The following is a 13,218-nucleotide window of genomic DNA, read 5'->3' as shown; positions in this document are numbered from 1 at the left end:
ATTTCCCATAATCTTTTCTAACGTATGAAAAATACTTATCGCAGTTATGGCTTGGAATATTTAAGCCAAAAATAAGTGGTAGGTAGAGGAAAACCCGAATAAGGTCAGACCCCAGATAGCGATCATTGCAACGGGGAGCACCAGTGCGGATCGCTTTCAGTGGAGAACTGAGACTGGTGCAGAATAATATTTATGGAGGTATACAATCGGGGTCCGGGTTTGAACACACACGAGGCTTTAATCATCGATAGAGATACTCTCACTTTAGGTTTTACCCAGCCACATGCATTCACAGTAAAGCCCGTTTATGGTTTAATTTGGTATAATTGAAAATTTCTTATTATGAAAGTTTTTTGATTCCTACATTTTTCAAAGATTATCTTTTTTCTTATTCATATTCATTATGGCAAGCTTTGGGGTAATATTATTATGACACCATGTTTCTTCGGATCCAGGTAAGATACTTTGTCACATCGCAGTATATGACGTAGTTGCTAAGGTCACAGATTTCCCCTTTCCTAGGAGATAGAGATACAATACCTCGGACAACCCAGCGGTTATTTCGCAGGATCATCAAAGCACCTCCCGAGTCACCAAAACAAGGACCATGACTCAGTGAATTTCCTGCACAAACAGTTCGATCGGTGATGAAATCTTCAGCCAGTCCCATTTTGTTGCGGCAGGTTGTCCTTGACACTAGATTGACAGTAACCATTCTTGGAAAACGGGTCTTTTGGGCGTCAATGTCCAATCCCCAGCCTGCCACGACTCCCGAGTCGCCTTCGTTTCTCGGCACGTTCATATCCGAAGTCCACATGCACAGAGGTCGAATGTACCGTGTATACTCAATAGTCTCTGCTAGGATTAGGAGACCAACATCAGTATGTGGCAGGCGGTTGTCTTTGTACTCGTCAGGTGTGTGTACAGATGACACACCAACTAACTTGGCTCCATCCTCTGGATTTTTGTCTCGATCGTGCCGTCCCAGGTACACCCACAACTCCTCTGTCTGCTTCCCGAATATGCAGTGGGCTGCAGTGATTACCGTACGCTTCGAGATCACCGACGTCACACACGAGTAGGTGGCCCTCGTAGTGCCCACATAAAGCGCTGACAGCCAAGGGTACTGACCACGGACAACATCTGTACCACCGATTTGGGTGAAGGCAAAACCCTCCCGTCCGCATTCATCGAAATCACCTTCGATGCGAGGTTTCACCTCTGGAGTGGCTGGACGATTGACGAAAGGAGTCGATGGAAGGAATGGATTTGATTTATAGTTATTTTGTGGAAGAGGCTGACTCTGCGGAGGACGAGGATAAGGTTGTGAATACACAGTTTGAGTTTTTACTGGACCAGAAGTGGAGAAGGTCCGTTCCCGCGTCATTGTGCTTGACGGAGCATCGTCTGTTCATAGAAATACAATCAGTGAAATATACAGAAAATTGATTTGATTTTGGGTATAGACTTACATTCCGGGTTACTGCAGAGCAGCTCTTCATTAAACTCTGCTCGAATCAACTTTGGCAGCTTATTCCCATAGTCATGAAAATCCACAGACACCTTTGTCCGTTCGCCATTGCGCAAGTCACGAAAAGCCTGGTCCTTATCAGGATATAGCTCCAGTGATCCGACCGTGTGTGACTGCAAAGGTAAAGTACCATCTGAGAACTCATAGTAGTTTAAACAAGATACTTGTCTGAACTGACCTGCTGGGTTTTGTCAGCATTAAAAACCGCCACCCATTTCACACTATTGATTCCTCCCCTGGGTGCTGTGAACAGACCAAAGTATTTACCATTCGACTCCTTCATGTAACTAAAGTAATTTTCGCAATGATGTTGGGGAACGATTAGGGCCCAGCCGAGTGACACAGTGAGCGAAAGGCCGAGAAAGGTCAATCCGTCGGTTTTCATTGCGTTTGAGGGTCTGATTCCGGCCGAGGCTTAGCTAAAACTGATGCTGGAGAACAATCGAAACGCAATGCACTGAGAAATAGATCTCTCGCAGATTGAGGAACTCGTACGGCTATGGGTTTACCCGGGAAATTCCACTCAAGGCTTACAACTGAGAGGAATGAGTATTACGAACCACATTCCACTCATAACTTTTATTATGAATTATTTAGTATAAACAAGTTTTATTAATCATTGATTTTACTGATGCTCTTGTAGACGGCTACGAACTCTCTTACTTTTATAATCAGCTTAATTTTCAAAGTGCTGAGATTAAAGTATTTATTCACTCTCAGAATTCTCACGGTATTAATACCTCCAAAAGTAAACATATCAAATATAAATAATATAAATAGCCAGTCGATGGCATTTAAATTATGATTCGCAAACAGATTGCTGGAGTAAGAGACTGTTTACCTCAATGTGACGGGAATATAATAACCAGAATTTTTTCCTCGAATCACCAATGAATCACTTTGGCCCTTCAAATTCCTTGTTAGTTTTACATAATATTTCACTCGAAAATATTTAGATCATTGGCTCAAGACAAGAAGATTCATTTAACTTTAAGTAGAGCTTGAAAAACCTCATTAGGATTTAAATTTTGGCATTTTTGGAGAAAAGTTTTGTGGAGCCCTTATCAGACATGGGGCATGGCAACTTTTAATAATATAATGCAAGGTGGTTTATGTGAGAATGTCTATTGAAAACGATGTTTGTGCGCTGCCTTAAGTAGCAACAACGCATTTGGGCACAAAAACTTTTGCCAGCAAAACAAAAAGAAACGAGAAGGCCACGTCCCCCCAAAAAGTGTCGCTTCTTTACCGCCCGCAACTCAATTTTGGCTGCATTGTGGCGGCCGCCTTTTCCACATTTTTCCCATTTCCATTTTTCCCAATTTTCCCCTTACTGCCTGCGAGCAACTTTTATAATCAGTTCCAAGTTTGTTAAGCTTTGTAATAATTTGTTGAGATTTGGCGCGAAATTTTTGCCTCTCCTTTGCCAAACAAATTTGTTGCGAATTGCGCCGAAGGCTCAAGTTTGGCATTTGGGCGGAGGCACTTTGACACTACATCGGAAGGCGGTGGTGCGGACTTCCGTCAGCGTCAATACCGTCAGCCGGTGGGGTTGGCGGGGGCTTGCAAGTGGAACATACCAAGTGGCAGTGCGTCTGACTGCACTCGAAGGCAGCGTCAATTGTGCACGTCTAATTGGAGCAAACCCTGCTGGGCGGGCGCCACTTTAAGTAAATGGCATGGCCATGGAAATCAAGTCGAATCAAATTAGGCATTATGTATTGAAACTATCCAAAAGATTGGCCAATCTGAACTATAATCTAAGACAGCTCCGTCTCTGTTTAAGATCACACTTTATTGATATAACTTTCTTTTTAATTTTGAAAATTAAAATTTTTTCGAAGTGAATGGAGTTTTTTGTGTATAGTTTCTTTTTGCACTTTTTGTTTTAACTGATCAATTTTTTTTGCATTTTCACATTTTTTTTGCAATCATTGTTAAAAGTATTCTCTACAGCCGGCGAAGTATTTTGTAAGTGTCGCAAGTACAAATGCCTCGATAACGGCAGAAAACGAACACCAAAGGCTCGCCGCAGGATTTGAGGAGTTGGACTTTCTGGGCATGGGAATAGCCGCTGCGGAGGGAGCTGAGGAGCTCGTCGTGCCACGTGTTCTCCGCTGACTCCTCCACCAACAGGGTATGGAACACGTTTAGAAGCTGCAAGGAGCGCTCCATTTGTGGGGTACGCACCAAGGCCAGCAGCTGGATGTAAGGACGATACTTTATCCACCTCTGGCAGTCCTCAAGCTCCACCTCTGAGCCGACGTCGATCATCATTAGGTTGCAATTGTGGTCGTGAATGGCCTGAAGAATGTGCAGCTCCATGTTGGGTCGGAAGCAGTTCTGCACTTCGCTTGTCATCTCGAAGCCGAGCTCATGGCTGGGAGTTTGCATGGTCCAGGGGTAGCGACGATTGGCAAAGTCGTAGGCCAGCTTCTGGCGTCGTTCCTGTTGCTCCCTTAGGTAGTTGACCTCGTTGTCCACGCGTCGTATGGCCTGAAATGCTAATATATTTAGTACGAGGTTTGCACAAAACTTATACCCTTTCCCACCTGCGATCCCCGCGCCAAGAAATCGCACTGGGCCGTGACCTTGCGCTCCTCCGCCTCCTTGTTGGCCTCCTTTCGGGCCTCCTCCTCCTCAGCCTCCTCCTTTTTGGCCGCCTCGCAGCAGCGCAGCTCATGTGGTGCCATGTACGATGGGAAACCCACTTGCGACAAGTAGGTGTGCCACTTGAGATTGTCGAAGGGCTTCTTCGGGATGAAGAACTCCTCCGACTGGCTTTCAATGTGGCAAGTATTCTCATCCAAAATCAGCGGCCAAAGGATATCGAAAAATGAGGTACCCATTGTCTCATTGTCACCCGCCTTACCAGGGTGCTTGCTGCCATGGCCCTCGCTCCTTTCTGACACTTCCGTCATCTCGTGTACTTTGAATTTCTATTGTTTGCAATTTTGCCAGCTCAACGATGCGAGTATGATTTGAGATCGACAGGAGGTTTAGATTTGTATTGCCATTAAATGCTCAGGACACTTAAATTCAATTCAATTCTGGAGACACTGCTCAAACTTGCTAGGCAGGTGTGGAAAAAAAGAAGATTTGATTTAGAAAGAAATAAATGTGTATCTAAATTCTAGCGGTGCAGTATATCTATGCCATGGTTAATTTTCCTTCAGTGCATTGGCAACAATTTCATTTCATTGGCGGCGCATATATCAGTTACCTTCACGCCCAACCCCGCTTTCAGTTCCATGTGAGGTTTCTTTTCAGTTCTTTTCTTTCTGAAGCACTTGTTTGCTTGTACTTGTGCCCCAATTTATGCGCACTCACAGGCAATAACGGTAAGCAAGCATCGACAACATCGGGACTCGGGAATCAGGAGTCTAGATTCAGGACTCAGCAACAGCAACGACAATTTGCGTAAATTTTACGACATTCCACGCCATTCCATACCCGTAGGTAGCCAGCGATCGCCATCATTTTATGGGCCGAACTGCGAGGGTGGACTCGATTTTATGAAGGAATGCTCGGCGCAACAAGATGGTAGCGATTTTCATTATGCCTCTTCGCGCGGGGCAACTCCTGTGGTAGTTGCGAAGATTGCGGCCCAAAATCTGTGACAACAGCGACAGAGTTTTCGGGCTCATTAGCTTTTATAGCTTTGATTTTATTGCCGTCGGCGTGGCAGCTTTAATTTCGACCAACAACCGTTGCCAGTCTCAGGGCGTCGACACTAATCAATCGAAACATACGTTGGAGCCTGGTTTTTCCGCATGTGTGCAATAAATTTTCATAAATCAATTGTGCGGGATACTCAGAGCCCCTGAAATAATATAAATATATAAAAAAAAAGGACCCAAAAAAGGTTTGAATTTAGATTTATGTATGCGAACGAAAAAATGAGTGACGAATGCTTATTTTACGCTTCGATGTTTAGCAACTTATTGCAAATTTGATTTAACGAAACCCCCGACGCTTCAGTGTGAAAATTTGATTCGAGCCCGAGGGCAACGAATTTTAACTCGACGGGATGGCTCCTGAAATGTGAATGGAAGATTTATGGTATCAGATGGGGCATCTGCTCTCCAAGGTCCACCATCTAAATATATCAAAGTAAAAATTTAAGCTCTCTTCGAATGGAAAATGTATAAATAAGAACTTTAAGTGACCCAAAGACTGAGCCACAATGTTTGCTTTTGTTTGCTGGCTTCTTTCCTTTCTTCAGCTTTTTTGTCTATTAAAACGCGACAACTTTTCTCCTGCCTTCTGGCCAAGAAAACAAACCAGCTGTACATACCTACTATATTTGTGATGTATATAAAAATTTATGTGTATATTTATTGTGTTTTATTGGGGCACTTAAACGCGACAGACTCTAAGAGCATACCGCGAGTGCAAAAACCGAAAGAAAAAGCTGAAAAAAAAGCGAGGGAAAAAACCAAGAAAAGCCACTGCAAAAACAGGCAAAAGAAGTTAAGAATAAAAAAATATAAAAATATATATATGTATGTATAGAAACAAGTAAGGACAACTGAGACGCTTATTGACATAAAAGCCAATCATTTTCAAATGGCTTTAAGCATTCGACAAATGGAGAGCAGCCCCACAACATCAAACGGAAAAAAATAAACAAAACTGGAGGGGACTCGAATATTTTTTGGTTATGCGCAGCACCACCGCACCGCACCACCACCACAACCACCGCCAGTGGAAAAAGAGCCACAGAAGCTTCCAGTGGATGCACTTTGAACCCGTTCGCGGTTCGAAGTTCACTGCATAAATATAGTATTCTTTTTACCATTTATTTTTTTTCAACGCAACTCAAAGAGATTTCTTCAGCTTCTTCTTTAAACACGAACGTGAATTTTGGTTTAAATTGGAAGTTTCTGCCGTCTGACTATTGAATATCAATCAAATTATCGGTGAGGCGAACGGAACGTGATTGATGTAGCACAGCCCCGCCATCAATCATCGAAGGATTTTGGTGCAATGTTTAGCAGAGGGTTTTTTTTTCTGCAATTTAAAAAATCACGGCTTCAGTCAGGAGAGAAAAATAACATTTGGCATATGAATGGATCTAAAGGCAGGGTTTTGTGGGGGGACTTACCAAATTAGATAGTGATTTAGACATAAATTAAAAATATTTTAGCAAATGCGATAATCTCTTCTTCGAAACTAATATTAAAATGAATTCAGGGTACTAAAAATAAGAGAATGAATTTAGTGCATTACCTATTCAATTTCGGTTATTTTAGGACCAAAAATGGGCAATCTCGTGAGGACATGAAGCATTCATATTTGCGTGGGCCGGCGAAGGCCAACTGCGAACACGCATAAAGAGGTCTCTGTGAAGTATTTATATATGTTGAGTATGAACGTAGGAGTATCTGGCCTTCGCAGGAATCTTTATCTTAGTTCAAGGCCGGGAATTTGTAAGGAAAACAAAAACCACGAACAAAGCACTGTCTCAAAGGCATGGCAAGAGATTCTCGAAACCTGGACTGGCTTACAAATGAGTCTGCCACCTTAAATAACAAAGCGAATGCGGCACGCACCGCAACACTGAAAACAACTATTGGGCATCTTACAATTAGTATAATAAGGAATTTCGTTTATATAAATTCCACAGACAATCGACCAAAAAATATACTCAAAAAATATAAGTCTATGGAATTTGAAACTCCGAATTCCCCAACGAAATATTTGAAATACCAATTGTATTGTAAAGGAAGCCATATCCATCTTGTACAGTTTTTAATTAAATAAAATTTATGTTGCATTTTTTCTATGTGCACCCTAGATCTTTGTAGATTGGTGGTCGGGAGGAATTCCTGGCCGGCTTTTCATTAATTCCATTTAATTATTATGACACTCGAGGGCAACTCAAACAAGCCGCCATAATAATCGAGGCCGGGAAAGTGATTACCAACACCTTGAGTGTTGAGAGAGGTCTCTGGTTCCCTTGGAATCCAGGAAACCCCTGGCTTATATTCCCCAGCTGCTCTAATCTATTCTAATGGCTTCTTTTGGCTGAGGCGATTGTCGAATGAGCAGTGGGAACATTTGTCATCCGCCATGTGGGCCGGTCGAGTGCGTCAAATGTGCAACAGGGCTGCGGGGGTTGTGCGAGTGGGGGCGGCGAAAAAGTTTTCCGCAACTTGAGCCAAGTTTCTCGGCTTCGGCAGCGGCGTCAGTCGAGCGAGAAAAAGCACGGGGGCTGGTCGGGGACTTGTCCTAGGACAACATCGTTTTCACGCATGCCCTGCCAAGTGAAACCAATTTGCGCATTTTGTCCGCATCAGCCTGGCAGCGCAGCATCGTCTTCCTTGGTGGCATGTTGCATGCTGTATGCAGCTATGTGGAGGCTAGGAGGAGTGGCAGCCGTTTGGTCTTCTCGAATATCCCTTGCCCTGCACTTGACATTCAATTTTCTCTTGGCAAGCCACAGCCGTCTAATGAATGCCAAATCGAAATTTTCACAGTGTCTACCACAACATGTGATTACACATTCCTTTGTGAAAAGTCCTAGACTTGCATGGCCTTAAGATGTTGGGTCCTGTGGAAAGGGCTAAGAGGATAATAGGTCGAATCTACATAATGGGCCTCATAATCGTGTGTTTGATTGCCCTAATGGGCTCACTTGACCAAAGGCCTAGATACCGAGTTGATGACGTCCGAATCAATTACCTGGCGATCTGACAAGCCAAACTTACTAAAAGATTTTAGAAACCTCATAAAAATCTGCAAATATTAACACAACCATGTACTATAGAATGAAAAGTACTATCTACTTATTCAAATAAAGAAATAAAGACCAATTACTACATATTTACTTTACAATTTGGATGTTTGCCTTTAAAACTGGAGAGTCTACAGCCATTTGAGTTGTGGGGAAAATACTTAAATGAAATTCTTGATTGGTAATAATTTAAAAACAAATTCCAACTGGCTGTATTGTTTTGCGGTCCGACCATGTCCCTCTCCGTTCTAGCCACCCAGTCTGTCGCTTTCTCCGCCCGTTGGTTTATTGTGTATGTGGTCGTAAATCAATATTTAAACTGTGTACGCTCGTTTAGTCTTTGCCCGTGCTTCGGAGGCTCCAGCCATAGCCATCGTTTAAAAATAAAAACCAAACTCATTCAACTCGTTCAACGACTCAATAAATGTTGCAAATGCGCTCGTTGCTGTTGTCGCTGTTGCTGTTGCTGTTGATGTTCTCTCTGTATATGTGGCATTTATTTATACAACAGAGGAAGGGAATTTAGGGAGACAGATGGGGAGATAGAATGCGAAGGATACTAGAGAAGGATGTTCCCAGGAGGAGCTTCGTCTCGGTCGAGTGTGCAACAATTTCATTCGCAAAGGCAACATGAAAACATTTCAAAACACTATTTATCTTTATTTCTCTCTCGTTCCAACATCGGGCAATGATATTTGTTATTTGCTAAACGAAATGATATATACTGGCACATGTACATGGCTGGCCAAAGTTGTCATTAGTCATGCTTTGCTGCACACACAAACACGCACTTTTGAGCTGGCCAACGTGGCGTATACTTGCTGCTCGTCCCCAGCCTCAACATGCCACATCCGCATCCTTCCACACAATTCCACTCATTCATATTTCAAAATATCGATTCAAGCACACCAACGTTGCACAAAACTTTATTCATAATGTTGTCGATAACCCCAAACCCAAGCCATAGCCCTTCACCCTTTAACTTTTCCTTCTGTTTTGTTTTGTTTCCAAACTTAACGCACAATTTATGCAAAGTCTATTAAAATGCAAACGTTTCAGTTAATTACGGCAAATTTCAGTTGGCCAAGTCCTTAAGCAAAATTAGCAAGCAACTTTTCAAATATCGACAGCAACAATAACAACAAAGTTTCAGTTCCTCCTTTTTCCCCCTTGCCATTTCTCGGAAAATCACTCGATGTGCGGCAAGTTAACAGCGTTAAACGTTTTATTACCAACAGCGCTTGGTGGAAAACTCTCGGCCACTTTTCCGGCAGACCTTCGCTGCGGTTGCCTTCAGCAGAAACTGCACTTGACGTGCCACAATTTTGTGCTGTCCATTTTTTTTTCCATGCAAAGTTTTTTCAAAATTTTAAATGCTGCTACAGTGTCTCTGGGTTTTGATGATAGAAATGATAGAAATAATTTACCAGGAAAGTAAATTTCAAATAAGGGCTTACTATTATAGGAATTTCTATAAATACAAAGTAAATACAACTGCTTTATTATGTAACCTGGCGTGTTAGAGATTAAACAAGACGTCAGCAAACAGCAACTATGTGTTTGCCTGATTTCTGCTCTTGATTGCCGAAGCCATTCAATCAATTTACCATCCTACATGCTAGTCTGCTTTGGCAAATTAGCATGTCTTGTGTGATTTTGTTAATTGAAGCACCTCTAGATTAATCGCCAGGATACATAATCCTGTGGGGCTGCTTCACTGTGCAGCGCTTCACAAGCCATTAGGGTCGCCCCATCAATGTCGAATCGCAGTTGACATAAACACGAATATTCAGAAGGCGACAGGCGGCAGGCGGTTGCCTGTTGGCTGTTGGCGGTATTAGGCAGGCCAAATATCCGCCATCTTGGCCATGTTTACGTACCCAATCAATATGGCCGCGGGCCGGAAACTCAACACAGCAACTGTTTGCTCGCCATTATTGGCACAGGTTGCTCGCAAAATGCCCTTAAGCCAATTTTAGCCATAAATAATTTGGGAAACTTAATTAGTCCGACCGCTTAAATGCTGTAAAATTTAATAGCCTTAACATTTTCAGCTTTAAGACTGAGCAAAGCCCAGATAAGGGGAGCCAAACCACAAAACCAAGGAAGCCCAACAAAAAATAGAAATAACATAAACAAAAATTTAAAATAGATAGGCAAAATGCAGACACGGCACTCAAGGCAAATGCAAATAAATCGGATTTGCGTAGTCCAGAAAGCGACAGTGGCGGCTGTAAAGCAAAATAAAAACAAACAAAGCTCGAAACTAACCAGGACCGAAGGCTCTACCAAAACCATGACCAATCCGAGAGCCAGGACCAGGAAAAGGACCCACAATCAAAACTGGCCCACGGGCACTGGGCTTGATTTGTGTTTAATGCGGCTTGTGGTAAAGTACATCAAGAGAAATATTTTTACAGAGGTTAAATTAATATTTAAAAATATGGTTTTATCATGAGAGTGGTTCTGTTTGTGTATATTTCAAATTTTAATTAGTGATTTCTGGATTGAAAGCAGTCTCTAGACTATTCTTCCAGTGCATCTATTTGAGTCTTGCAAGACTAGGGGCATACTTCAGCTATGGCCCCTTGCTCAATGTTCCGATGTTCTACTGCAGACCCTGGGGTTGCCTTAACAGATTGAAACAATAAACTCAAATTGCCCCAGCAGACAAAGGCGGGCCATGAGGCAAAAGGATGAAGGATACCGGAACGCGGGGAACAGGGCTAAGGGTTGAGTTATCTGCTGTAAGTTGAGCCGATAACTTTATGCGCACAATTCCATTTGATTGATGAGATTTATGCTCGCAACGCCCCCTTCACGTATTTTGATTTTATTTTTATTTAGTCGTCTTATTTTATCTTCCCTTTGTTGCTTTTTTTCCACCGAATTGTCTGTCTGTTGCTTCTTTTATTTTATTTCCTGCCCAGCCCGGCTCTCAAAAGAAATCAGAGTCAAACAAAAACAAACGAACAAAAAAAAATATAAAACATTTAAAGCCGCTCAAGAGGCGCAACATGTTGAATGGTGGGGCCAAATTCCTTTATTTCATCATCAGGACGCCCTGACCCCCTGCAGACCTTTCAGCTCCAACATGTATGGGAAGTAAGTCAAGTGGATTTATTGTCACAGAAATGTAATCCTTATCTTTGTTTGTTTCATTTTTAATTGGCTTCCTGTAAAAAACAAAAACACTGAATGGCTTTCATTAGTGGCATCTGCCAGTGAAGAGCCCAGCCCTGATAAGGATTTTTCTGATTCAGTGCACTTCTCTCCAGGATTAAGATATTCAATGAAGAAAGATCATTAAAACAATGTACAGTGGTCAAGAGACAAGAGTTACAAACAAATATTATAATATGGAGTTCAATATACCAAGAATATCTTTTGTTTAATTTAGTCTTCTCTGAAAATATGAATATAAATATTTTGGACCCACCTAAAGAAGACATGCTGAAGAAATTCATTCCATGAATTCGCTATGAATGTCTTCCAGCGGTGTACTCCACTTAATTCAGCCCTTGTCTCCTTGAAAGCTTTCTGGTTAAGCTACTGCATCCGCTGGCGCCTGTCATCGCTTCAGATTCATTTCCAGAATTCCGAGAAGTACTCGCAAAAAGACTCTGAACGGAAATTGCAAGTATCGTTGATTCATTGGATCGCTTTGCAAGGCAAATGGGCCGCACGAACAGCGAGCTCCCCGGCACAGGACTTACGGTCATTAATATGCATGTTTATTGGCTGCAGGAGTTCGAGCTCGAGCAGGAGCAACAACTCAAAAGGAAGCAACCTGCAGAAGAACACCAAAAGCCCAAGGTGCCGTCATTGATGGCCCGTTGCGAAAATTACAAGGGGCTTACACTTTCACGGGTGCACTCCAATCTACCTTCACCCTCCTTTCATTTGCGCGATTATTGCGGGGCAGGCAACATTAGCGCCGTTTATTGTAGCATACTTATCAGCGCTACGGCAGAAGCTACCAAAAGTTCCACTGCGACGCCATTTAACTTGCTGTCAAATATTCGCATGCAACGTCAGAAAAATGCCCCGAAAAAAATCACCTAGACATACGCCGTGTTCCCAATATAAATGATATTTTATGTTTTCTGTGAAAAGAGACTTTAAAAGTATATAAGTTAAGGACAGATGAAAAGAATTTATTGAAGTTTGGAACACATATTTGAAATTATGTTTAAAAAAATAGCTTGAAGTTTAAGAACATTTGGAGAAATCGAAAATGAGAACTCTGCTGATATCCAGGCACAAGGATTTTTCGCAGGTGAATTTAATTTTCCCGCTCTCATTTGTTGGCTGTCGTCGCCTTTGTCTACTTTGAAATTACATTTTTTTATTTTTTCGTGCCTTTTGTCTTGCCTCCTTGGCTGCTGTTTTCTGCATTCCATAAATCCTGCATTGTCATGCAAAAGTGCAGCAAATTATTATGTCTTACCCGTCAACGTCATCAGCAACTGCGTTCCAATGCTCCCTACTTAAAGAAGGGCACAGAAGTTGGGAAAAAAACTTTTAAAAAGATTTCCCACTTAAAAAAAAATAAACAAAAGAGAAACTTTAAAATCAGCTTGCGGTTTTGCTCATTTGAGTGGCCTCTTTCCAGGCCATAAAACAACCCAAATGAGGACACTCGAGTCTCAGCAAGGATAACGATCCTTGGACATTGGGTTCAATGCAAAATCCACTCGAAGCGCATTCGGCTGTTGACATCCCCAATATAAGTTATCAACATGAGACCCAAACACTTACAGCCAACGACCGACAACACTAAGCTACTTTTAATGTTTAGACACAAACACAAGGACGAGCACAAACTGAGAAACAAACACACTGGCTAACACTCGCACACATACAGTTGCATGCTAGAGGTTTGCCATGAAGTTAATAAAAGTTCTACGACATTTTGACCTGGAAAATATTGCAAAAATAAAATGGC

At 42.2% G+C, this 13,218-nt stretch overlaps 2 protein-coding genes across 2 annotated transcripts; both read right to left on the bottom strand.

The window, feature by feature from the left end:
- Nucleotides 1-304: 304 nt before the first annotated feature.
- LOC6501546 (serine protease gd) lies at nucleotides 305-1,968 on the bottom strand. Its single transcript, XM_001955419.4, has 3 exons — nucleotides 1,710-1,968; nucleotides 1,473-1,644; nucleotides 305-1,407 (listed from the first exon to the last, which is right to left on the bottom strand). The coding sequence occupies exons 1-3, from the start codon at nucleotides 1,914-1,916 to the stop codon at nucleotides 428-430; spliced, it is 1,359 nt and encodes a 452-aa protein (XP_001955455.2). The 5' UTR covers nucleotides 1,917-1,968; the 3' UTR covers nucleotides 305-427.
- Nucleotides 1,969-3,307: 1,339 nt separating this feature from the next.
- On the bottom strand, nucleotides 3,308-4,574 carry LOC6501545. The gene is made up of 2 exons (XM_001955418.4): nucleotides 4,084-4,574; nucleotides 3,308-4,027 (listed from the first exon to the last, which is right to left on the bottom strand). The coding sequence occupies exons 1-2, from the start codon at nucleotides 4,450-4,452 to the stop codon at nucleotides 3,482-3,484; spliced, it is 915 nt and encodes a 304-aa protein (XP_001955454.1). The 5' UTR covers nucleotides 4,453-4,574; the 3' UTR covers nucleotides 3,308-3,481.
- Nucleotides 4,575-13,218: the final 8,644 nt, after the last annotated feature.

The sequence above is a fragment of the Drosophila ananassae genome, chromosome 2L, assembly GCF_017639315.1.
Source record: "Drosophila ananassae strain 14024-0371.13 chromosome 2L, ASM1763931v2, whole genome shotgun sequence".
NCBI classification, from domain to species: domain Eukaryota; kingdom Metazoa; phylum Arthropoda; class Insecta; order Diptera; family Drosophilidae; genus Drosophila; species Drosophila ananassae.
The sequence above is the reverse complement of the archived record's forward strand: the minus strand, read 5'-3'. Positions and strand labels throughout refer to the sequence as shown.